The sequence below is a fragment of the Labeo rohita genome, chromosome 14 (genome assembly GCF_022985175.1).
Source record: "Labeo rohita strain BAU-BD-2019 chromosome 14, IGBB_LRoh.1.0, whole genome shotgun sequence".
Classification (NCBI taxonomy): Eukaryota; Metazoa; Chordata; class Actinopteri; order Cypriniformes; family Cyprinidae; genus Labeo; species Labeo rohita.
This window is the reverse complement of record NC_066882.1, coordinates 25,177,882-25,202,135: the sequence shown is the minus strand read 5'-3', so window position 1 is coordinate 25,202,135 and position 24,254 is coordinate 25,177,882. Positions and strand designations below refer to the sequence as shown.

Genomic DNA, 24,254 nt, shown 5'->3' with positions numbered 1-24,254 from the left:
CCTTGTCATCCAAGATGTTCATGTCTTTCTTTCTTCAGTCGTGAAGAATTTATGTTTTCTGAGTTAAACATTTCAGCATTTTTCTTCATATAATGGACTGATATGGTGCCCCGATTTTGAACTTCCAAAATGCAGTTTAAATGCGGCTTCAAATGATCCCAAATGCGGTTGTAAACGATCCCAGCCGATGAAGAAGGGTCTTATCTACTGAAACGATCGGTTATTTTCATTAAAAAATTATAATTTAAATACTTTTTAATCTCAAATTCTCATATTGTCTTGCTCTCCCTGAACTCGGTGTATTCTGACTCAAGACAGTTCGGGTATGTCGAAAAACTATAATTGTATTTTCTTCCTCAACTTCAAAAATCATTTCAAAATCATCCTACATCACTGCAGAAGTGCCGACCCAGTCTTTGCAAAGTGAACATGCAAAGAAGATCAAACACCCTTAACAAAAAAGATAAAACAGTGATGAGAACAGGGAGAACATGAGATGGAAGTTTTTCGACATACCCTAACTGTCATGAACCGGGAAAAAACAGTCCGGGCAGAGTAAGACAAAACGAGTGTTTGAGATTAAAACGTATATAAATCGTAATATTTTTATGAAAATAACCGATTGTTTTGCTAGATAAGACCCTTCTTCCTCGGTTGGGATTGTTTACAACTGTGTTTTTGGGATCGTTTGAAGCCGCATTTAAACTGCATTTTGGAAGTTCAAATTCGGGGCACCAATGAAGTCCATTACATGGAGAAAAATCCTGAAATGTTTTCCTCAAAAAACATAATTTCTTTACGACTGAAGAAAGAAAGACATGAACATCTTGGATGACAAGGGGGTGAGTACATTATATGTGAATTTTTGTTCTGGAAGTGGACTTCTCCTTTAAGCAACAGACATGCAACTATGCAGTTAATAAAAAACCATGGGTATCGGCCTTTTGCATGCTATTTCTGATATGCCGATGGCTTTAAATTAATCAAAAATGGCCTGATAAATAACAACAGCCGATACATCGGTGCATCCCTAGAAAATACATTTTCTTTGCAGCAAGATGCACTTTATTCATGTTTAATGCATTTTTAAGGAGTTTAGACTAATAAATCTGTTAAATAAAATAAAGAAAGGCCTCCACACACCCAAAACCACAACACCGGGTCATTTATTTAGTCTTATTTTGACTTTGTTTTATCAGATGCATGTTTTACTAGTAAGATCTGGCAACATTTCTTGATCTTTGGATGTGCTGAAGTTTTCAAACTTTGTTCAAGTGTCCAAACAGATGTGATGTGTTCCAATTAAAACTTTGTGCATGACAGAAGAATTAGCAAGGTAACTTGCCGGTCAGAATGATCAAATTGATCACAACAGCCTTTTCTAATTAAATGTGCAATGTATTTCTGTACATCTGGAGATCACAGACAGTGAAAAGGCATCCCTAGGCTGTAATAATTCTAATTAGCTTAATGAACAGTAGAGATCGATGAGAGATGAATGTTGAGACTCACAGCAAACTCATTATCAGGATCCACTTTCCCTCTCCTCACGGGTCTGGAGTACTGGAACCGCTGGACGTAGTTTGACTTGTAGAAACTACACGATCACCAGAAAGAAGAATAAGACGTAAATAAGAGAGAGCTCACAGCATCAGAACGGCAGACACGGTTGTAGATTTACACGTATTGATTTGTGTTTTCTGCAGACTGACTTGATGATCTGATCAGGCACGGGTTTGTTCTTCAGACGCGGTGGGATCTCAAGAACCGGCTGGACTGTAAAACACTGGATATCTGATCCAGGTCTGGTTAAGAACAATAGACCGATCATTTATACTTAAATATATGAAAGTATGTGTCTTTAATATAAACATGAAATAATATAATAGAATATATAATGTGATATATTTAAACATATGAAGGTACAGTATGTGTCACACAGTGTGTGTGAAGGATACACTGCATGTTGGAGTTTTTAATGTCGTCTCCAGGCATTGTGGTGATGTTGAGTCTCACAGCGCTGGGAAACTGACTCATCAGCTGACTCTGGAAATCTTCCCTGCGCTCGTACTCCTTCCCACGGTGAATGAAAACCTTATTCTAAATTAAATATAACAAAACATCATAATCTAGATTACATTACACGTCTGTTAGCACAGTTTTAGCATGATCTGAGAATAATGAACACACGCTGACCCTGAGGAACTGAGGGAAGCCGCAGCCATAATATCCCACAGCGAAGTAGTCTGGCTTGGGCCGCAGGATCTTCATAATGTTCTCATAAAACTTGGCTTGCTGATTCTGCAACAAGGAATTAATTGATGAAATAAAGGGAAAATTGCTAAAAAGCTTTTAATGTTGTAAAAGCCCAAATAATGCTAGAAGACTGGCTTTTAAAACATGGAGAATTTAGTGTGTAAGTAATATAACCAATTTATAATGTAATGCAAAGAAAAAGAAAAGTAAATGAAAGAAAAGAAATATAAAAAAAAATCTAGTTAATAATAAAACATATAATTGGTCAAAAGGAAAAATATTAATACAAAAAATAATATAAAATATTAACTAATTTGCAAAAGTAAAAAACAAAATAATCATAAAACATGTGTGAGTAAAAAATAATATAATATAATATAATAATATTTTTATTATATTATATTATATATTAAGTGTAAAAAAACAATAAATAATAAATATATACAAAAGTAAAAAGAAAATGTAAAAAAAAAGAAATAAAAAACATATAACAGGTCAAAAAATAATAATAACACAAAGTATTAATATTATTAACACAAAATTAATTAATTAACTGCAAAAAACATAAATAATTAAAATACAGACGTAAAAAAACAAAGAGAATAAAAATAAAAAGACATTCATATAATTCATAAAATTATAATATAATAATATAATACATTTGCAAAACAAAAAATTAAAAGAAAACTAAATAATAAAAATCCATATAAGCATAAAAAGAGAAAATAATAAAATTAAAGATATAATATAATATAATATAATATAATATAATATATTTTCAAACCGTAAAAATAATAAAAGAAAACTAAATAAATATATACAAAAGTAAAAAGAACTGCAAAAAACAAAATAATTAAAAAACAAGTAAAAAAAGAAAAAATGAATAAAAGTAAATAGAGATTACTGAATAACAATATTTGCAAAAGTGCGAAACAATGTAACGAAAACTAAATAATAAAAATATACATAAGTAAAAGAAGAAAGAGAATAAAAATAAATAAAGATAAATAATATAATTTAATATAATATAATATAATATATGACATGCATGATATATATTTTCAAAAGAGTAAAAAAAGTACATAATTACAAAAGAAAAACTAAAGAAAATTAAATAATAAGTAATAAAATATACAATCCATAAAATAATAATATAATATAATACATTTGCAAAACAAAACAATTCAAAGAAAACTAAATAATAAAAATCTATATAAGCATAAAAAGAGAAAATAATAAATATAATATATTTGCAAAATAAAAAATTTAAAGAAAATGAAATAATGATAAAATATACATAAGCATAAAAACATAAAATAATACAATTAAATAAATATAATATAATATACTATAATATAATATATTTGTAAAACAAAATATTAAAAGAAAACTAAATAATAAAAATATATTTAAGCATAAAAAGAGAGAAGAATATAATATAAACGTGTGCAATGAGATTTGAGTAAGAGATTTATTCATCATACAGTGTAGATAGCTTCACTTACAACGAAACCTTTAAAAAATATTTTAAATGAGGAAAGTTTAGTGTGCGTTACCAGTTTCTGTCCAAGCAGCTCATAATCGAAGACCTCCATCTCGAACTGATCTGCTAACTCCTTACACAGAGTGATGGCCTCCTCCCACATCTGACATGCAAAAATCATGTTCACACACATGCATGCACGGTTAAACATTCATGAGGTCAGTTTTCAACATCCCATCCCATTCAAGTCATGTCTATTGAATATTAAACAGGAAGTCCATGTGAAGATGAGCTGACCTTGCCCTTATCAAAGTAGCTGATGATGGTGTCGTAGAGCGTTTCTTTGAGCTGCCGCTGGGACTGAGGCGTCTGATAGTCCAGCTGAAGGGTGCACTGCTCCTCTGACCACTGCAAACACATCACAACATTAGTATTACATTATCACATAACAGTCTAAACAAGATTATTACAGTCCCTCAGGACAATATAGGTTCTTCGCCATGAAAAACGTCCCGCCAGTTACTAGGGTGGTGTTGTAGGGTGTTTATTGCCTGCCAGGCGATGCTTAGAAATTAATATTCAAGGCATTGTAGTGCACATTTCATTATTACATAAATAGGGTTAACATGGATTGGAATCATTAAATGTAAACAGGAAGTGATGTTATTATGATTATTATAGTTTACTATAAGTAAAACCATAACAAGTATATTTTCATTACTGAGATTAAATAATAGAATAGAATAGAATAGGAAAACTTTATTTTATTTGTAATATAATATAATATAATATAATATAATATAATATAATATAATATAATATAATATAATATTGTATTATTTTATTTCAGCTAGTTACCAAGCCAACATTTCTCATTTTCTTTAGTTAAATAATGAAATAATATGTTAAAATAAATGTATAAAAAATATACAGACATAATAGAAAAATCAAAAATGAACAAAAATCACACACACATTTTTATTTTTTTTTTAAAATAAAGAAATCTATTTATTTGAAATTTATTATATAATATAATATAATATAATATATTATTTCAGCTAGTTACCAGGCCAATATTTCTCATTTTATTTTAGTTTAAATATAATATAATATAATATAATATAATATAATATAATATAATATAATATAATATTAATATTTATTTATTTATTTCAGCTAGTTACCAAGCCAACATTTGAATTTTTCTTTAGTTAAAAAATTAAATAATATGTTGAAACAAATGTATACAAATATACAGCCATAATAAAAAAAATCAAAAACTAACAAAAATCACACACACATTTTTTTTTTTTTTTTAAATAAAGAAATCCTAATATAAGATATAAAATCTGAAAATATATAATATAATATAATATAATATGATATAATATAATATAATATAATATAATATAATATAATATAATATAATATAATATAATATAATATAATATAATATAATATAATATAATATAATATAATATTGTTTTATTTTATTTCAGCTAGTTACCAAGCCAACATTTCTCATTTTTCTTTAGTTAAAAAATAAAATAGTATGTTAAAATAAATGTATAAAAAATATACAAACATAATAAAAAAATCCAAAACTAACAAAAATCACACACACATTTAACGTTTTTAAAATAAAGAAATCCTAATAATATAAGATATAAAATGTGAAAGATATAAAAAGATATAAAAGTGGCCGAGATAAAGAAAATATAAAGAAAAATAAAGATTAAAAAAAAACTAAAAAAAAAAAATAAACTTAGTGAAATATGATATATTTTATATAATTATATACTGTAATAATATAATACAATTGCAAACATAAATTATATATTTTTTAAATAATTTATATACACAAAAACACAACGAACTGACTAAAAGTTGATCCAAAATTCAAATGAAAACAAAAAATATAAAATTAAAATCTAATTAAAAATTTTAACAAAAACTACACTAGTATATCTGTGATACTAAAATAACACGGTCACAGTCATCAGTGAGGCTGAATGAATCATGACAGGTTTGTTTGACAGGAAAAGAAGCGAGAAGCTGAACTCAAGTGGTTTCTAATGGGAGGAGAGTCTTGTGTAATAACAGAACATTAAATATCATATAAATGTATGGATTGCGGCGTGTTCATCTGAGGGAGAGAGAGAGAAACACGCAGCAGGGTAAAATGCTCTATAAATCTGCCGGCTGCACCGCAGGAACTGCACTGGTGTCGTAAATTTGACCTGGAGGCTTTATCTGCTCACGGGCCTTCAGGGACCACAGTAAATCAGACGGGGAAGATGTGCATCTCCACTGAACCAATCAAAACATCTCTATGTTATAAGTGACCTTGTGTCAGAGGTGAGAATGTGTGTATGTGTGTGCGTGTGTCTGTAACCTACAATGTGAGCTCCAAATGTGCCCTCAAAGATAGTAAAACTTCAAATCAGCTACAACTAGATGTCACTACCTGTTTACATTTCATAATTCCAATCCATAATAACCCTGTTTATATATTAATGAGATGCATATTGTACTAAGTAGCTTGAAAATTCATTTTCCATGAGGACAAAGATTAATAAACACTCCAAAATAATATTTGAATGAATATGTAAAAATGCCAAAATGTTTCTGTGATGATTATGTTTAGTGGATAAAAAAATATAATCAGCTCAGTAGAAAATTACAGAAGTCATCATGAAGATACAAAAGTAAAAGTGTGTTGACCTTAAGCAGTTTGGAGTGAAGCAGAAGTGTATACGCCGCCTCTGTGTAGTTTTCTCCGTCCAAATGAAGATCCCGCAATTTGTAGAGATATCTGAGAAACACACACAACAAGTACAATTAATAAATATAAATTATCTGAGATTATAAACTATACATTAATTTATATATATATATATATATATATATGAAGAGTTCATACTATAACTGATACAATAATATTTATATAATTATATAATACATACAAATTATCTATTATATACTAAACACACACACACACTATATATATATATATATATATATATATCAAAAAATACAAATATTATATATATTTTATATTTATATATGTGTGTGTGTGTGTGTGTGTGTGTGTATAATGAAGAAATAACAATTAAATAATTAATTTATTATAATTTATTTAAATAAATAAATACATATAATAAATATTTAAACAAACATAAATAATTTAAACATATTTTATTGTGTGTGTGTGTGTATATAATAATTCAGAAATACAAATGGAATAATAATTTATTTATTTTAATTTATTTAAATAAATAAATAAATACATAAAAAAATATATAAATATATATATATATATATATATATATATATATATACATTTGAATGTTTATACTGTAATTGTATATAATAATTCAGAAATACAATAAATTATAAAAATGTAATAAATACAAATTATTTGATATTTATTTAATATATAATTAAACATATAATAGAAAATAAATATTGTAAATATTAAAATAAATATTACACATAATAAAAAACATATTGTGTGTGTATGCATGTATAATATATATATATATATATATATATATATATATATATATATATATATATATATATATATATATATATATATATATCAATGTTTATACTATAATTGATACAATATTATTTATATAATTATCTATTATATACTCAATATTATATACTATCTATTATATAACACACACACACACACACACTATATATATATATATATATATATATAAAATAAAAAAAATATATAATTCATTTATAATAATTAAAAAATACAAATATATATTTATATATGAGTGTGTGTGTGTGTGTGTGTGTGTGTATAATGAAGAAATAACAATAAAATAATTAATTTATTATAATTTATTTAAATAAATAAATACATATAATATATAAATATAAATAACTAAAAACATATTCCACTATGTGTGTGTGTGTGTGTATAAAAATTAAGAAATAATAATAATGTAATAATAATTAATTTATTATAATTAAAATAAATAAATAAATAAATACATATAATAAATATTTAAATAAACATAAATAATAATATAATATAATATAATATAATATAATGTAATATAATATAATATATTATAATATAATAATAAAACATATTTCATTGTGTGTGTGTGTATATAAAAATGTAGAAATAATGGAATAATAAATATATAAATATATGTACATATATATGTTTACACTATTAGTGATTTACATTTAAATAATGTATTCACATATAATATTCACTACTCTCAGATCATAACAAATTGTTTCCATATTTACCACAAGGAGGCAGTATTACTTAAAGCCATTAGGCTGTTGTTAAATTGATTTTACCATGGTTAAGAAGTGTTAGGGTAAGTACTAAATTAAGCAGAGAGCCCTAACCCCATGAAGTGTGGTAAAATCACAGTAAATTACGGCTTTTTACTCACAAATTTATTATAACAGAAATATGATAAAAGAAACCATATTCAGTACTTGATTTTTATATTTCCAAACAGTAATAAATGCAATAAACAATTCTTACATTGAGTTGTATTGATATTGTACTGTACTGAATATTGTGTATTATACTGTACACTAAACACATTATACAGTATGGTACACATAAAAATGCATATATGGACATTTGTCTATTCTATTCTATTCTATTCTATTCTATTCTATTCTATTCTATTCTATTCTATTCTATTCTATTCTTTCGCCAAGCTATCAAAAAACAAGTTCATTAGTCTTACTGTAAGTGAAATTATAGATGCAAACTGGTGCAGAACCGACATGCATCATGATCTCACATTATTGTCTTATAATTACTGTCATTTTTATTATATCTCAATCTTTCTGGCTCATTCCACAGGTCAAAGGTCATGTTGAAAATAAAATTTGGTTATAAATAAACTGGACAATCAGTTTGTCATTGAAACTGAATAGTCAATGCTTCTCCAGGACGTGACCCATAATTTGATCATGGTTATTGACAATAACAAACATCAGAATCAGAGACGTGTTCATTTCACAGTGATAATCAGAGAATTCGGTCACATTTTACCCTGCAGAACGCCCCTCTGCAGACACACGCTCATTTATGTTTAATGTGCCTGTAAGGCAGCAGTATGTCAAACAACATGAACGGCGTCTCACTCAGTCCCTCGTTCTGTCCGTCCGTCTCTATGCTCGGATGCTTATCCTTTGGATTTTGACATTAATTCAGCAAGACCAAGATAATCTCCTGCCAGATTACACAACCAACACACACACACAAGCACTTACAATCACAGTCACACACACACAGTTAATATGGAAATTACCTGATGTACATCCCTTCACGGTTGATGTCCTTGTAGAAGTTCTGCAAAGCAATGAAACGCAAACGTTAACTTTGAGTCTCTGTGTTGACATTTCTCTGAAGACGAGCTTGTGTGTTTTTTGGGAGCTTCTGATATGTAACGCAAAATTATGATGATGGATTTTTCAGGCTTTTAAATGTGACACACCGAAATGATGCTTGTTTATAGTTTATTCGTATACTGAATTAATTTCCACCCTGACAGATTAAAGTTGTGGCGACGAAAACAAGCAGAAGAAACTTAAATCTCAACTGAATTGTTAGGAAAAGATTAATATCTTATGGAGCAGGAGAGAATATAGAGATCCTGTTGTATTACTCCAGGTTTCATTTGTTTATTGTGTGTGTGTATATGTTCATTTAGAGGAAATATTCTGCCTGGATCTTTGCATATGAATCATTTAATAAGGATGAAAGCTGACAGATTTATCACAGCAAGAAAATGAACTTGGCGGCTGAACTCAAAATTAAACAAAAGGTCATGTGGGAACACTTCACAATAATGCTTCTAAACATGGTCATTATTTGTTCCTCAAAAGCTCGGGGCCGTCCTTAATTAGTTGCAGGGTCGGAAATTAACGAGGGCTAGTGGCAAAAACGCCACCGACATGAACAAAAATGATGCATAAACTTAAGACAAAGGGGCGAAAAATGCCCATGCACAATTAAACGATGTATTACAGGTGTCGTGACTAAAATGAAATGTGACAATGAATGATTTGCTCATTGCTTTTACACACTGTTTTGTGTAGCGTTGAGCCTTACAACCATTCAAACGCATTTCTGATGAGCTTATGAACGCACTGGCCAATCAGAGGCGGGTTGATTAATCAGCGCTGAAAACGTTGGAACTGTTGATGAGTGCGCACGCTCAAGAATTCCCTCATCGTATAAACAACACTGTGCATATACAATGAAAAGATTAATAAATAAAAACATTAATTTCATAGCTTCAGTGATTATAATAGAGTTTATGCATAACTTGTGCTAGACTAGACTAACGTCATGGACTGACACATGTTAGTCTGTGAAGCCAGAATGTGACGTGCCCAAAATGAAACTAAACATTTTATATTGTTCTCTATACAATATAAAGAGCAATAATCTACAAGAATGATTTTTGTCATAATATTGCAGCCCTATGAGCTCCTGTTTTTTACATGTTTAAATTGACCATATGCACTGAACGTTTTTTAGAACATCCACATAATGATAAGCCAGCTCGTAAATTTCCGGTGTAGCTCGTTTTATATGTGCGTTATATAGGTAGAGACTCTTGAGACCGCTCTCCTGCCTCGTTCTTATCAGAAACTGAGAAAAACAATAATTGCAACAGTAAATAATGAAAGTGGCATGAACATTCAGTTTCATATTTTTTAACAACATAAAATTTAAATTCTGAGTCTGGTAATCCCAGGAGAGTACCTACACGTAGTTGTACATTTAAATGCTGAGAGCTAAACACTATCATAACTGTTTCATGTCAAATGTTAGCAAGCTAGAGATGCTTCTCTTCAACGACATCTTAACAGTATTCTAAATAATCAATAACTTTCCTTCATAGTCATGAATACATTTTTAAAATCTTGTAATATTTTAAAGCCTTTTAATTTTTTTTTAACTCTACAGCTGTGCAGTAAAACTCACTTCAATTATGCACTTTCCATTCATAAAGACGACATGAAAAAAAATGCTTTTTTATGGAAAATGACTTTTTAAGATGAAAATGGCATGAAATTACCCTTATAACCAGAGGATCACTGGCTGCAACTCTCAGTTTTTCAAATACTGCTTTTTGATTTATTATAAAAATTTTAACAAATTTTAGTACTTTTATAGCAAGTGCAGAAAGTCATTAAAATAAATAAATAAATAAATAAATAAACAAGCTCAGACACAAACAGCCTATATGGGGTTAATTATTTAAATACTTATATATAGTTCACTACAAATTAAATAAGTTAAATATTAATGGTATACGAATTAAATAATGCATTAAAAATGAATCAATATGACTTTGAAATATCATAGATTTAATTTAATAACTACATCTTTTTACATGCATTTAATAACAATTTTATCTTGAACTATAAAAGCTATTAAATAGCCTATATTTAACCAACACAAATTTGTTACTGCTGTAGTTTTGTTACTCTGAATTTAGTCTGAATCATTTAATGCACAGCTCTATTTTTGACATCGGCTTTTCAGATGTTTCGTTCGGTTATTACTGTCAATCATATCAAATGACTCGTGCATATTTAGCGGATTTACTCACTTATTTTTTACACTCGCAGTTGTCATTCTTGAAACAGTAGACAAATAAAACTTTTCCTCAAATTGTGAATGGATTATGTAGCGAAAATGAGCAAAGGACACTCCTATTACGGCACAGTACAGTTGACTGGAAATGACTGAGCTGGCTTGTCTAAAACAAGGAAGTAATCCGTGCATATGGTCAACTAGATACACTTTTAAACAGTCTATTCTTATTGACAACAGTTTAAAATATTGATTAAAGTAATGGGTAAATTTAGGTATTTTACCTTAAAGACAACATATGGTTTTTACAGACATAAAGTGATTATAAAAATTGCCCTCACAATAGTTAAAAAAATATTGTCCCTTAATGGAAAAGTTCATTTCTGACCCTGATTAGTTGTGTTTCCATCAGTTATGCATAAAAATAAACAAAAAGGGAATAAAACAACGTTTCTATACCATGTCTTCAAGGAAACAAAATTGGGTAAAATATAAAAGGAAATTTAAGTTGTATCTAGGAAAGAAATGTGGATCCTTTATTAAATGTAATAAATGGCACATAAATTATTTAAGTTAATTCCAAGTCACTTGACATATGCATCTTGAAATGTATTTGGTTATTTTGTTTTGATCTGAGTTTATATGCTGATCCATATGTTAAATCATATCCATATGTTGTGGGGTTTTTTTTGCATCTTAATGTTTCCATATGGACATTTTAATGAGATATTATAAATTTGCATACATTGAAATATACGGAAGGAAACTCTGTAGGACTTTTTTATCTGTTTTATTAAATAGGTGAAAATTCATATACAGCTAATAATTTTATAGTCGTGTTTATTTAGTAGAATTACTGAAGCTGAATTAAACATATCTAAACATATATAAAAAATGGCAAGTTATTTTACTTTGGAATAATTATGATTATTTTAATGTTTTTGAAAGAAGTATCTTCTGCTTATCAAGGCTGCATTTATTTGATCAAAAAATACAGTAAAAACAGTAATACTGTGAAATATTATAATTTAAAGTATTTTCTGTTTTTTTTTCTGTTTTAAAATGTAATTTATTTCTGTGATTGCTGTGAAGACTGGAGTAAGAGCTGCTGCAAATGCAGCACTAAATCACAGGAATTAATTATATTTTATAATATATATATTACAATAGAAAACTATTATTTTAAATTGTAATAATATTTCACAATATTACTAATATCAAATAAATGCAGCCATGATTAGCAGAAGAGACGTCTTTCAAAAACATGAAAAAAAACTTAATCATGCCAAAGTATTGTAGTATTTTAGTATTACAGTATTTATTAATATCTTTAATTAACTTTTTTATATTTTCCATTTTTATTTTAGTTTAAGTTTTAGTAACTTGTTATGTGCTTTTGTCATTTTATTACTTTTCGTTTTTTTATAATTTCTGTTTAGCTTTAATTTATTTTTTATTCTGTTTTTAGTCATTTTAGTTTGTTGTCTTTTTTAATTTTAATTTTTTTTTTTTTTTTAACGTTTATGTTACGAACCGTACACTGTTTTTTTCTTGTGTATGTTCTTTTTGTTCTGTCACTTTTAGCGATTCTAGGTACCGCCTCCTTTGGAACTCTATTGGCTGACGGGGCTGTCCTTCACCGTTGATCACCTTTAAAACGGAAGCGGCGACTGGAAGTTCTGTGCTGTTTGACTTGGCGTGTCACTGGTTGTTTGTTGTGTCCGTTTGTCTGCTACTACTTGCGACACTAGTGTGAGATTTGTTGAAATTATCTGTGTAAACTATTGGCATTTGTGACACCTGAGTTCACGACGAACCTTGTGTGTCTTTGACACTTTTAGCCCGCTTATGCTCCACTCAAACTTGTGATCTAATTGCTGACTTACAGACAACGGAGACGTGGAACAGCCTAGTAAGTCACGTGACGTACATATCTTGCACGTAGGTTTTATTTCTGTATTAGAATCACCAGTTTAGTGAAGTGCGCTAAATGTGTATTTTTGGGTTTTTTTAGTTAGCGTAAGTTCAGGGCGCATTTGCGCTGAAGACTTTTCTTTTCATATTTTTGTTTTCTTATTTAGAGGACCGGGAGGAGACAGTGGGGTTCTTTTTGTTATATTTATTTCTTTGATTTTCTAGCGCCACTTCTAGTTCCCTCTCCCGTTTGTCTTGGTTATATAAACTATTATTTTTTCTTATGTTGTTTTCCTAAATGTTGTAAATACTCATGGTTGTGGGAGCAATAAATCTTTTGCGGTGCTAATTTGTTGTCTGACGTTTCTCTTGCCAATCCTTACCTTCAGCTTTTTCTTCTGGTCATCTCAATGTTACTCCTTTTAAATTCCTAGACAAAATTTCCATCAAGGTCGTAACAGTTTTGTGTTTCATCTAATATTTTGTTTTGTTTTATTTTATTTTATTTTATTTTATTTTATTTTATTTTCAATTACCAAAACAGTTTTTATTTCATAAAATTACTGATTAATAATTAAAGACATATCCACTGGAAGTGTCAAAAATTATCAGTTATTTTACTTTGGGAATAATAATTATTTAAAAAAAAATGTTTTTGAAAGAAGTCTCTTTTGCTCACACTTTCATTTGATAAAAAATACAGTAAAAACAGTAATATTGCAAAATATTATAATTTAAAATAACTATTTTTGTTCAATTATCTTACAACAGAAAACCAATATTTTAAATTATAATAATATTTCACTTCATTACTGTTTTTACTGTATTTTTTAATCAAATAAACGCAGCCGTGGTGAGCAGAAGAGATGTCTTTTAAAAACATCAAAAATCTTAATCAAGCCAAACGTTTGACCAGTAGTGTGTATTTATACTATTATAAAATTTAATATTACTTTAAATTAGCATTTATCTTTACATTTTTTGTTTTAATTTTAGTTTAATATTTAGTCTTTTTGTTATGTTTTATTCGTTGTTTAGTCATTTTAGTCAGTTGTAGTCAGTTTAGTCAATATTTTAATTTAATTTAATTTAATTTTAGTTTTATTTCAATTACCAAAAATAGTGAATAACAACTGTTTATTATGGTGAGCATCTGCTTTTTAACATCCAGATTTTGTGCTGAAATATTAAGTCGGTTCAAAAGTTTAGTTGAACACATCGTCCATCGACCTATCAGGAGACCAACGACTCAAACCGATCACAAAACCACTTCATGTCTGTGACAGGTGAAGTGGGCGGGGCTTACCAGAAGATTGACAGTGCAGCTCATGCGGTTGTTTCGGCTGTCATCGCTCATCACCGTGCGGTAGTCAAGGAGACGCTCGAGGAGGCCGGTCACCAGGGCAACGAAGTGCTCCACCTCGGTCAGCAGTGGGGGGCGTCCTTGAGCACACTCTAAAAGACTGAAGCGGCACACGGTCAGAACAGCTCTCATGCTTTCAGGAGATTTCAGGAGGATTTGGAGCTTCTTATGGAGTCAAGCCAGCATTATACAAGACCACAGTGTGTGTGTGTGTGTGTGTGTGTTCGTACATGCTCTGTAGCAGCTCCATGTATCTCTCGTCTCCTCCGCCCCCTTCCACTTCATGGTCCAACTTCAGGATGATCTCGTTCTCAAACTGAGAAACAGACACAGAGACTTCAACAATCGAACAAAAGCACAATACGTGTATTTACTATTCTGTGTGTGTGGGCAGATTTTTCTCTGTTTTTGAAAAGCATCTCTAAAAGAACAGCAAAACCTAGTTGTTGTGACATCTCAATAAGGAAAATGTTCATAAATTAAAAAAAAAAATCTTATTTCAAACCTTAACATGCTAAAAGTCTTAATAGGGGTTGTCTAAAGCTGGCCTACATTGAATCATTAAATCTAAATGGCATCTTTAACATTTCTTAAAAACCTTTTACTATGTTTAAATCCATTTTATGTAATTATGGAAATATTCAATAAGAATATATATATTTTTTAATTTTTAAAATACATTTTACCATATTTACACCCATTTCATAAAATTACAGAAATATTCATTAGAAATATTTGTGAAAATATATAATAATACATTTGCCATGTTTAAATCCATTTCTCAGAATTATAGAAATACTCCAGGAAATATTTAAGTATTTTTAAATGCATTTTACCATCTTTAAATTTATCTCACAGAATTATAGAAATATTCAATATCCATTAAATCAAGTGAATCTATTCTATTTTTACAAATATTTAACTAATTATAATAATTTCTGAATTATTGAAATATTCCATAGAATGCTTTTAAAATATTTAAACATTTTATCATGTTTAAATCTATTTCCCAGAATTATAGAAATATTAAAATATTTTTAAATGCATTTTACCATCTTTAAATTTACTCCACAGAAGTATAGAAATATATTAAAAATATTTTACATGAATTTTGTACCACCTTTAAATTACTTCCACAGACTTATAGAAATATTCAATGCATTAAAATAAATTAATCCATTCCATAGAATTACATACATATTTAAAAAATATTTTAACTCATTTTAACCAATTATTGAATATTCCATAGAATGCTTTTAAAATATTTAAACATATTACCCTGTTTAAATTCCATTTCCCAGAATTACAGAAATACTCCAGGAAATATTAAAATATTTTTAAATGCATTTTACCATCTTTAAATTTATTCCACAGAATTATAGAAATATTTTTAAAATATTTTACATGCATTTTTACTACCTTTAAATTAGTTCCATAGACTTATAGAAATATTCAATATCCATTAAAACAACTGAATCCATTCCATAGAATTACATAAATATTTAAAAAAATATTTTAACTAATTTTAACCAATTATTGAATATTCCATAGAATGTTTTTAAAATACTTGAACATTTAACCATGTTCTATAAATATTTCATAAAATGTAATAAATATATTTTAACACATTTTAGCATGTTTAAATTCATTTTCCAGAAATATAGAAATACTCCAAAAAATATTCATTTTTTTTTACCATGTTTAAATTAATTCACCAGCACTATAAATATTTCAAACAATTAAAGAAATATATTATTTCTCAGAATTAGAATCTCGAAATATTTCACACATTCTTCCATGTTTAAATTAATTTCTCAAAATCATAAATGTTCCATCAATTTCTGTTAATATTTCAAAATATTTTACCATGTTTAAATCCATTTCTCAGAATTTTGTAAATATCCCAGAATTATTTTTAAATATTTAACTCATTTTTCCATGTTCAAATGAATTCCTCAAAATCATTAAAGCTCCAGCAATTTTCTTTTATATTTTAACAGATTTTACCATGTTTAAATGTGTTACATAGTATTTTAAAAGCATTTTAAACACATTTACATAGGTACCATGTTTAAATCCATTACATAGTTTTATAGAAATATTCCATAGAAATATTTTTCAAAGTGTTTTAAGCACATTTTACTATCTTGTTTGTATAACAATAAAAATGAATGTACAGTGCCCACAACTGTACACATTATATACGTGTTTTGGTATGTTAGGTTTTTGCGTCGACCAAAACAACTTCACAAAAAGGATTAAATAATATGTTATCTGCATGTAAAAATGTTGAGTTTAGCTTATATTAATAACACAGCAAGTCAAAGTGAGGTCACACTATAAAAAAGTGTGTGTGTTCATGCGTGTTTGAACCTTGCTGAAGTTTCCGTAGCGGGTGTGTTCACACTGCATCATGTCAAAGAATATGGGGATGGTTGCTCTGCGCAGCTCTTCCTCCGGGATGAGCGTCATCTCTAGGATGGGACCCACCATCCCGGGAATGAAACAGATCTTATTCTTCCCGAGCTTGTACCACATGTCTCTGATAGCGAAACCAATCAGCCTCCTCATGTCTCCATATCTGAATGAAAGCAAGCATGTTTATGCATATTTCATCTCTTTGACCATAGTTGTGAAAGCCATATTTTTGTATAAATCTGTGAGCAGTTGTGAGCAGGGATGTCTCTGGTTTGAGACTCACTTGGCCAGAATCTTGTTCCTTTTGGTGGGAGAGAAATGCTGCAACTGCAAAGACTCCTGGGTAATAAACGCCACAGCCAAATGGAAGTAATTATTCCATAACTACAGGAGGGAGAGAGAAGTCATGATAAAATGACATTGGAGCGAGAGATGCGAGATGATATGAGGGCTATTAACACTAATTGAATCTGAACTTGATCAAGCTCATTTAAGACGCACACGCACAAGCACACACAGACTGACCTGTACTTCAAAGTTGTTGTTTTCAAGGAACTTGTGGTTCATGGTGTCGGCGTATGTGTTGATCGCTCGGAGAAACACCCTGATTGGATGAACATACCAGAGTTATAATAGTTAACTAAATGGTAATACATAAAAATAAAAAATCAGTACTTGAAACAAAAATAAAAAGAGATTAAAAAGTAAACATCATTGGCAAAGGAACAGATCAAGTGTTTGTATCTGTGTCTCAAATGCGGCAGGATATTTTCCCTAACCTCATTGTTCTTCATCATTATTGAGTCTCTGTGTCTTTGAATCAGCTGTATTTTTAATGGATCATTTTCAACACCAGATCTATTGTTTCATCATTTCTGATTGCATAGACCTTAAATGTTTTGCTTGTAGCAAGTGTCAAGTTTATTCTCATAATGATATTTGTTCTAATATTTTCCTGTCAAATGACATTCAGACCTCTTTAAGTGTCCGACTGCTGTTTGTGCTCACAGTATCTGATGACCAGCAGGGTCACAGATGAACTTTAAACTGTGATATTGAATTCCAGGAAATATACTGAGGTCAATAAATCACAACATACTGCCACTGCCTGCTGCCATCAAAAGTAACACACAAACTAAACAACAGCAATCCATATTTTTCTCTGTATGAGAAGTTTCTCTCTTTCTCCTCTGTCTCTGAGTCTGCAGGTTTATGCCTCTATAAATCTCTCTTCCTCTCTCTTTGGCCTCTTGTTTGAAGTGTAATCAATGTTAACATAGTGTTTGTTTTGCTGAAGACTCTGAGATTGACGGTGGATGTTACTGTGGATCGTCTCAGGACTGCTGCTGTGTGTGTGTGTGTGTGTGTTTCTTTGCTCTCACCGGTTTTGCACCATGATCATAGTGACCCAGTCAGACGGGTAGACATGTTTACCAATCAGATCCTTGAACAACAGAAACGTCTCCATCAGGAAGTCCTACAAGAACACAAACACAACACGATTAACTGCTGAATCAAATAGAAAGATCAATCGATAGACTGATAGACAGAAGATAGATAGATAGATAGATAGATAGATAGATAGATAGATAGATAGATAGATAGATAGACAGACAGACAGACAGACAGACAGGCAGACGGACAGATGGACTGATGGATGGACAGACAGATAGACAGGCAGAGAAACGGATGGACGGATAATAGACAGACAGACCGATAATGGACAGACAGTAGACAGATAGATAGATAGACAGACAGACAGATGGGCAGACAGACAGACAGACAGATAGAGATAGATAGATAGATAGATAGATAGATAGATAGATAGATAGATAGATAGATAGATAGATAGACAAGCAATTCACAGTCTGATCTAGAATCAAAATAAGATACAACAGATGGAGGGATGGACGGATGGACGGACAGTCAGACAGACAGATAGATAGACAGATGGACAGACAGACAGATAGATAGATAGATAGATAGATAGATAGATAGATAGATAGATAGATAGATAGACAAGCAATTCACAGTCTGATCTAGAATCAAAATAAGATACAACAGATGGAGGGATGGACGGATGGACGGACAGTCAGACAGACAGATAGATAGACAGATGGACAGACAGACAGATAATAGAAAGACAAACAGACAGACAGACAGACGGACAGATGGACAGGCAGATAGACAGAAAATAGACGGACAGATGGACAGACTGATAAACAGATGGATGGACAGACAGTCAGACAGACAGATAGATAGACAGATGGACAGACAGACAGACAGACAGATAGGTAGGTAGATAGATAGATAGATAGATAGATAGATAGATAGATAGACGGACAGATGGATGGATGGAAAGACAGATAGACAGATACATAATAGACAGACAGACAGTGACAGATAGACAGACGGACGGATGGACTGATGGATGGACGGACAGATGGACAGACAGATAGACGGGTGGAGAGACGGTTGGACAGATAATAGACAGACAGACCGATAATGGACAGACGGTAGACAGACTGACAGATAGATAGACAGACAGACAGACAGATGGACAGACAGACAGACAGATATAGATAGATAGACAGACAGATAGATAGATAGATAGATAGATAGATAGATAGATAGATAGATAGATAGATAGATAGACAGACAGACAGACGGACAGGTGGATGGACGGAAAGACAGACATACAGATAGATAGATACATAATAGACAGACAGACAGAGACAGATAGACAGACGGACAGATGGATGGACGGACAGATGGACAGACAGACGGATAATAGACAGACAAACAGACAGATGGACAGACAGACAGATAGATATAGCTAGATAGATAGATAGATAGATAGATAGACAGACAGATAGACAGATAGATAGATAGATAGATAGATAGATAGATAGATAGATAGATAGATAGATAGATAGATAGATAGATAAGCAATTCACAGTCTGATCTAGAATCAAAATAAGGTACAACAGATGGAGGGATGGAGGGACGGATGGATGGATGGACAGTCAGCCAGACAGACAGACAGACAGACAGACAGACAGACAGATAGATAGATAGATAGATAGATAGATAGATAGATAGATAGATAGATAGATAGATAGATAGATAGATAGATGGAGGGATGGAGGGACGGATAGATAGATAGATAGATAGATGGAGGGATGGAGGGACGGACGGATGGACGGACAGACAGACAGGCGGAAAGACTGATGGACGGATAATAGACTGACAGAAAGATCGATAATGGACGGATGGACGGACAGACAAAAAGACAGACAGGCAGATAGATAAACAGATGGACAGATGAACAGACAGACAGATAATGGACACAGAACAAAAGAACAATCAAATGACAGATAGAACGACAGATAAACTAATAGACAGACAGACAGTATGACAGACAGGCAGTGACTCACCACTAGGTCTGTGGTTCCGCTGAAGGTCTCTATGTAGCGTGAATAGTGTCTGTCGTCCATCTGACTGAGAATAGCTGTCATACAGGCCACCACACGAGACTAAAGTGAAACAAAGACACAGACAGAGCCCAGGATCAAATCTCAACTTCAACAACAACAAACCAAAAAGTCCTGAAAGTCCCAACACTCTGATTCAGCTGACGGGACAAAAGATGATGAACAACATTTCAGATAGTTTGGAGAATTTTTCAATCATTCAAATCGACGTCCAATTTCCCCTCCACGTCCACTCTACATGTGCCTTCCTTCCCTCACTCCCTCTCTCTGATCAGATGATAAATGATACAGGCAGAGAGGAAAAGTGATGGATGACGGATGGATGTTCGCAGACAGAGAGGTGAGACCCATCACTCACACAGACCTCACAATCCTGACTGTACGCTGCTGATAAAATGTGTGTATGAATATGAATGAAATGAAGTGTGCAGTTTATTCTGTCACACAGTACAGAAATATCAGAAGAAGAATGAACTTTGCATCCCATGAAGGACTGTCAATGATAAAAACTGAGGTACAATATGTACATAGCCACTGATTATGCTTATAAAAACTGTTAAAAAATTTGGGATCAGTAAGATTTTGAAAGAAGTCTCTTCTGTGTACAAAGGCTGCATTCATTTGAAAAATATATTAAAAAATGTGAAATATTATTATAATGTACAATAACAGTTTTCTATTGCAATACATTGTAGAATACAATTTATTCCTGTTATGCAAAGCTGAATTTTCAGCACCATTACTCCAGTTTTCAGTGTCACATGATCTTTCAGAAATCATTCTAATATGCAGATTTGCTGCTCAAGAAATGGACTATTATCTATTATCCCAAACTTTTAAATGGTACTGTATGTGAAGTTTATTGCTAAATATTCTGTCAGTGATTTAAAAAGCGTCTTCAACTCAATTACATCATCTGCAGTGCAGACTCTACAGAAAGTCAAACAAACCTACAATGACCCTGTAAATTACACTGGAATATACACATTAGCACTGAAAAAATGCCATGCTTCTTTAAGACAGAAAAACTCATGAAAACTAGTGATAAATCCAGCAGACAGACACAGGACTCATCTAAAGGGAAGCATTTCAAACGATTGTGCTGAGACAGAAGCCGGTGATGTTCCCATCAGCTGTTTAAAGAGCTCTGAGATCCATCCCGCTGCTGGAAATATGCTGATCACACACACCTCTATTGCTTTAAACCGTCTGTGTGTGAGAGAGAGAGGTGAGATTTCTCTGTAGCGAGTGCCATATGTCTCACTGCTGTCTGTCTGCAGCCTGACAAACAAAGACAGAATGACAGTAAAAACAGACACTCCTCAGCTCTGCTCACCAATACACAAAATACACATTCACTGAAACCCAGTGAGCTGCGTAACTAGACAGGGACTTGTTCCAAATCAAGACAAACTTACAAAGACTTTCGACTATCAGCACAGAGTCTAGTCTTAAACTCTTAAAGGGACAGCTCACTCAAAAGTGAAAATTCTGTCATTAATTACTCACTCTCATGTCATTCCAAAAACCTTTGTTCCTCTTCAGAACACAAAGGACATCCACCATACTTCTGGTGAAATCTGAGAGCTCTCTGACCCTCCATAGACAACAAGGGTTGTCCATGTGACATCAGTGGTTCAACCGTAATTTTATGGCGCTATAAGAATATTTTTTGTGTGCAAAAAACAACAGAAAAACACGTAACTTTTTTCAACAATTCTTCTCTTTTTCTTCACCCTAGCGCCATATTGGACAGTACCATGATGTATGCGCACATGTATGGCTTAATGTAATGTAAATGATGTCTCTTACTAAAATATGTAGCAGAAAACCCATGAAAGATTTACATTATTTTTAAAAAATGCACATTGTTTTATACATATTTTGGACTTTGGGAAGTGCCATTATTTTGATCACGTCAGATGGTTGTACTCGGTAAGCTACTGCCACTACCTGTTGCTATTTTTACCACAACACAACTCGAAAATAAAATACTGATGCAACACCACACTGTGCAGCTTTTGGTTGTAATTTTCAGTCAAAGGGCAACAAGAGAAGCGATGTAAGTTTTCACTGCTTTCTTAGCAATAAGAAAAGGAGAAAAGAATGGGAAGATGCCTGTGGACAAATAAAACTTCCTAAAGACCTGCGTCTTTGTTCTCTGCACTTTAGCCCTGATGCCTTTGAAGTTTTAGTAGACCACAGCTACTGAAAGAGCTTATATACGGCAGAGAAAAAAATGTTAGATGCCATCCTGGTAGGATGTAAACATGTCAATTCTTTTCATGACACTGCTGCCACTGAAGGAGTTTCTCAGTGTGGATTTTACTCGATATCCAGGGGCGTTTAGACTCCTTGTGGGGAAAAATCAATGGAACGGCATTTGGTTTAACTCTATGTTTATATTAGGGCTGTCAGTTAACTAAATTAAATAGTTATGTAAAAATAATGTGATTAAAATATTTTAAAGCAGCTAACGCGCTGGCCACGCCCCCCGACCTGCATGTCATCTTATATTTTATGTAGTTGACTGACTGTTGGCAAATATGATGCAGGGCAATAAGATACCGGTGCAAAAAATGCCCCTGTATATGTTTTGTCTCATATATTTATATGTATCACATATTACATGATATCACATTGGCAGCAAGAGCAATATGACACGAGTGCTGATTTTGTCCTGATCTATCACAAGCTTAAATGTGATTTTATCACAGTTCAGTTAATAAGAAGTTGATATTGTGTTATATTTTAAACACAGTATGTGTTTTTGCTCAATTTTACAGAGGACATATTACCCTTGAAGCAACAGCAGAATTGTTGTGCGTCTCCGAGCAACAAAGTTGTGTTTAGTTTTTGAATGAATCCACGTTTTGAACGAATCGTGTGAACCATTGATTCAAAGGTTCATTCATAAAGAGAGCCATTTACTTAATTCCTGATTGAATCAGCCGTTTAAACGAATTGAATGGGTGAATGAATGACTCAAAAAGACTGGCAGATTTAGTTTCTTATTTAGAATATCATTTCATTAAAAAAATAAAAAATAAAAATAAATAAAAAATAATAATAATAATAAAATTAATAATAATTAGGGTTGCAAAGGGGTGAAAAATTTGCGGTAAATTTCCAGAAACTTCCCAACTATTCCAGGCAGAATCCAAAAAATCCCGGAAAGTTTAAAAAATTTTGGAACGTTTCCGAGATTTACTTTAAATCATTAAAGGGATAGTTCACCCCCCAAAAAATAATTTTGTCATCATTTATTCACCCTCATATCATTTCAAAACTTTCTTTTGTGGAATATAAAAGAAGGAATTTTCAAGACTGTTGGTAACAATCTGTTTTGGTTACCAATTTCATTGTATGAACAAAAAATACTGAGATATTTCTCATGATCTTCTTTTATATTCCATAGTTGAATAGTGTTGAATCAAATAAAATATATTTTTCTGAAGCTACAATTTGTAATGTCTACTTGATACATTCTCAGTTAACACAAATATAGCTTTAAAAAAACTTTTGTGGGTATTTTTACAGTCAAATTAACTTTGCGATTAATTAGATTTATTAATCAAAACATCATGCAATTAATTAGATTAAAAGTTTTAATCGACCAACAGCCCTAGTTTAAATACATTTCCACCTGTAAGCTCTTTCAGTAGCTGTGGTCATTATATCAGTATATTATTTGTGTGAGTTCAACCATTCAAC

At 31.1% G+C, this 24,254-nt stretch overlaps 2 protein-coding genes across 3 annotated transcripts in view; both read right to left on the bottom strand.

The window, feature by feature from the left end:
* The window catches only part of LOC127175881 (dedicator of cytokinesis protein 2), a 139,637-nt gene that overhangs the window by 10,336 nt on the left and 105,047 nt on the right, over positions 1 to 24,254 (bottom strand). For both annotated transcript variants that reach the window (XM_051127185.1, XM_051127186.1), the window contains exons 27-41: positions 20,484 to 20,582; positions 18,429 to 18,523; positions 17,572 to 17,650; positions 17,330 to 17,430; positions 17,002 to 17,209; positions 14,859 to 14,944; positions 14,572 to 14,728; positions 9,052 to 9,092; positions 6,464 to 6,554; positions 4,037 to 4,147; positions 3,813 to 3,902; positions 2,197 to 2,301; positions 1,959 to 2,100; positions 1,713 to 1,794; positions 1,513 to 1,597 (exon numbers count right to left, since the gene is read on the bottom strand). In XM_051127185.1, the coding sequence (XP_050983142.1) occupies positions 1,513 to 1,597; positions 1,713 to 1,794; positions 1,959 to 2,100; positions 2,197 to 2,301; positions 3,813 to 3,902; positions 4,037 to 4,147; positions 6,464 to 6,554; positions 9,052 to 9,092; positions 14,572 to 14,728; positions 14,859 to 14,944; positions 17,002 to 17,209; positions 17,330 to 17,430; positions 17,572 to 17,650; positions 18,429 to 18,523; positions 20,484 to 20,582 (1,572 nt within the window). The remainder of the gene's footprint in view (positions 1 to 1,512; positions 1,598 to 1,712; positions 1,795 to 1,958; positions 2,101 to 2,196; positions 2,302 to 3,812; positions 3,903 to 4,036; positions 4,148 to 6,463; positions 6,555 to 9,051; positions 9,093 to 14,571; positions 14,729 to 14,858; positions 14,945 to 17,001; positions 17,210 to 17,329; positions 17,431 to 17,571; positions 17,651 to 18,428; positions 18,524 to 20,483; positions 20,583 to 24,254) is intronic.
* LOC127175882 (protein diaphanous homolog 1) overlaps positions 1 to 24,254 on the bottom strand; it is a 409,358-nt gene that overhangs the window by 351,897 nt on the left and 33,207 nt on the right. The gene's annotated exons all lie outside the window — the stretch shown is intronic.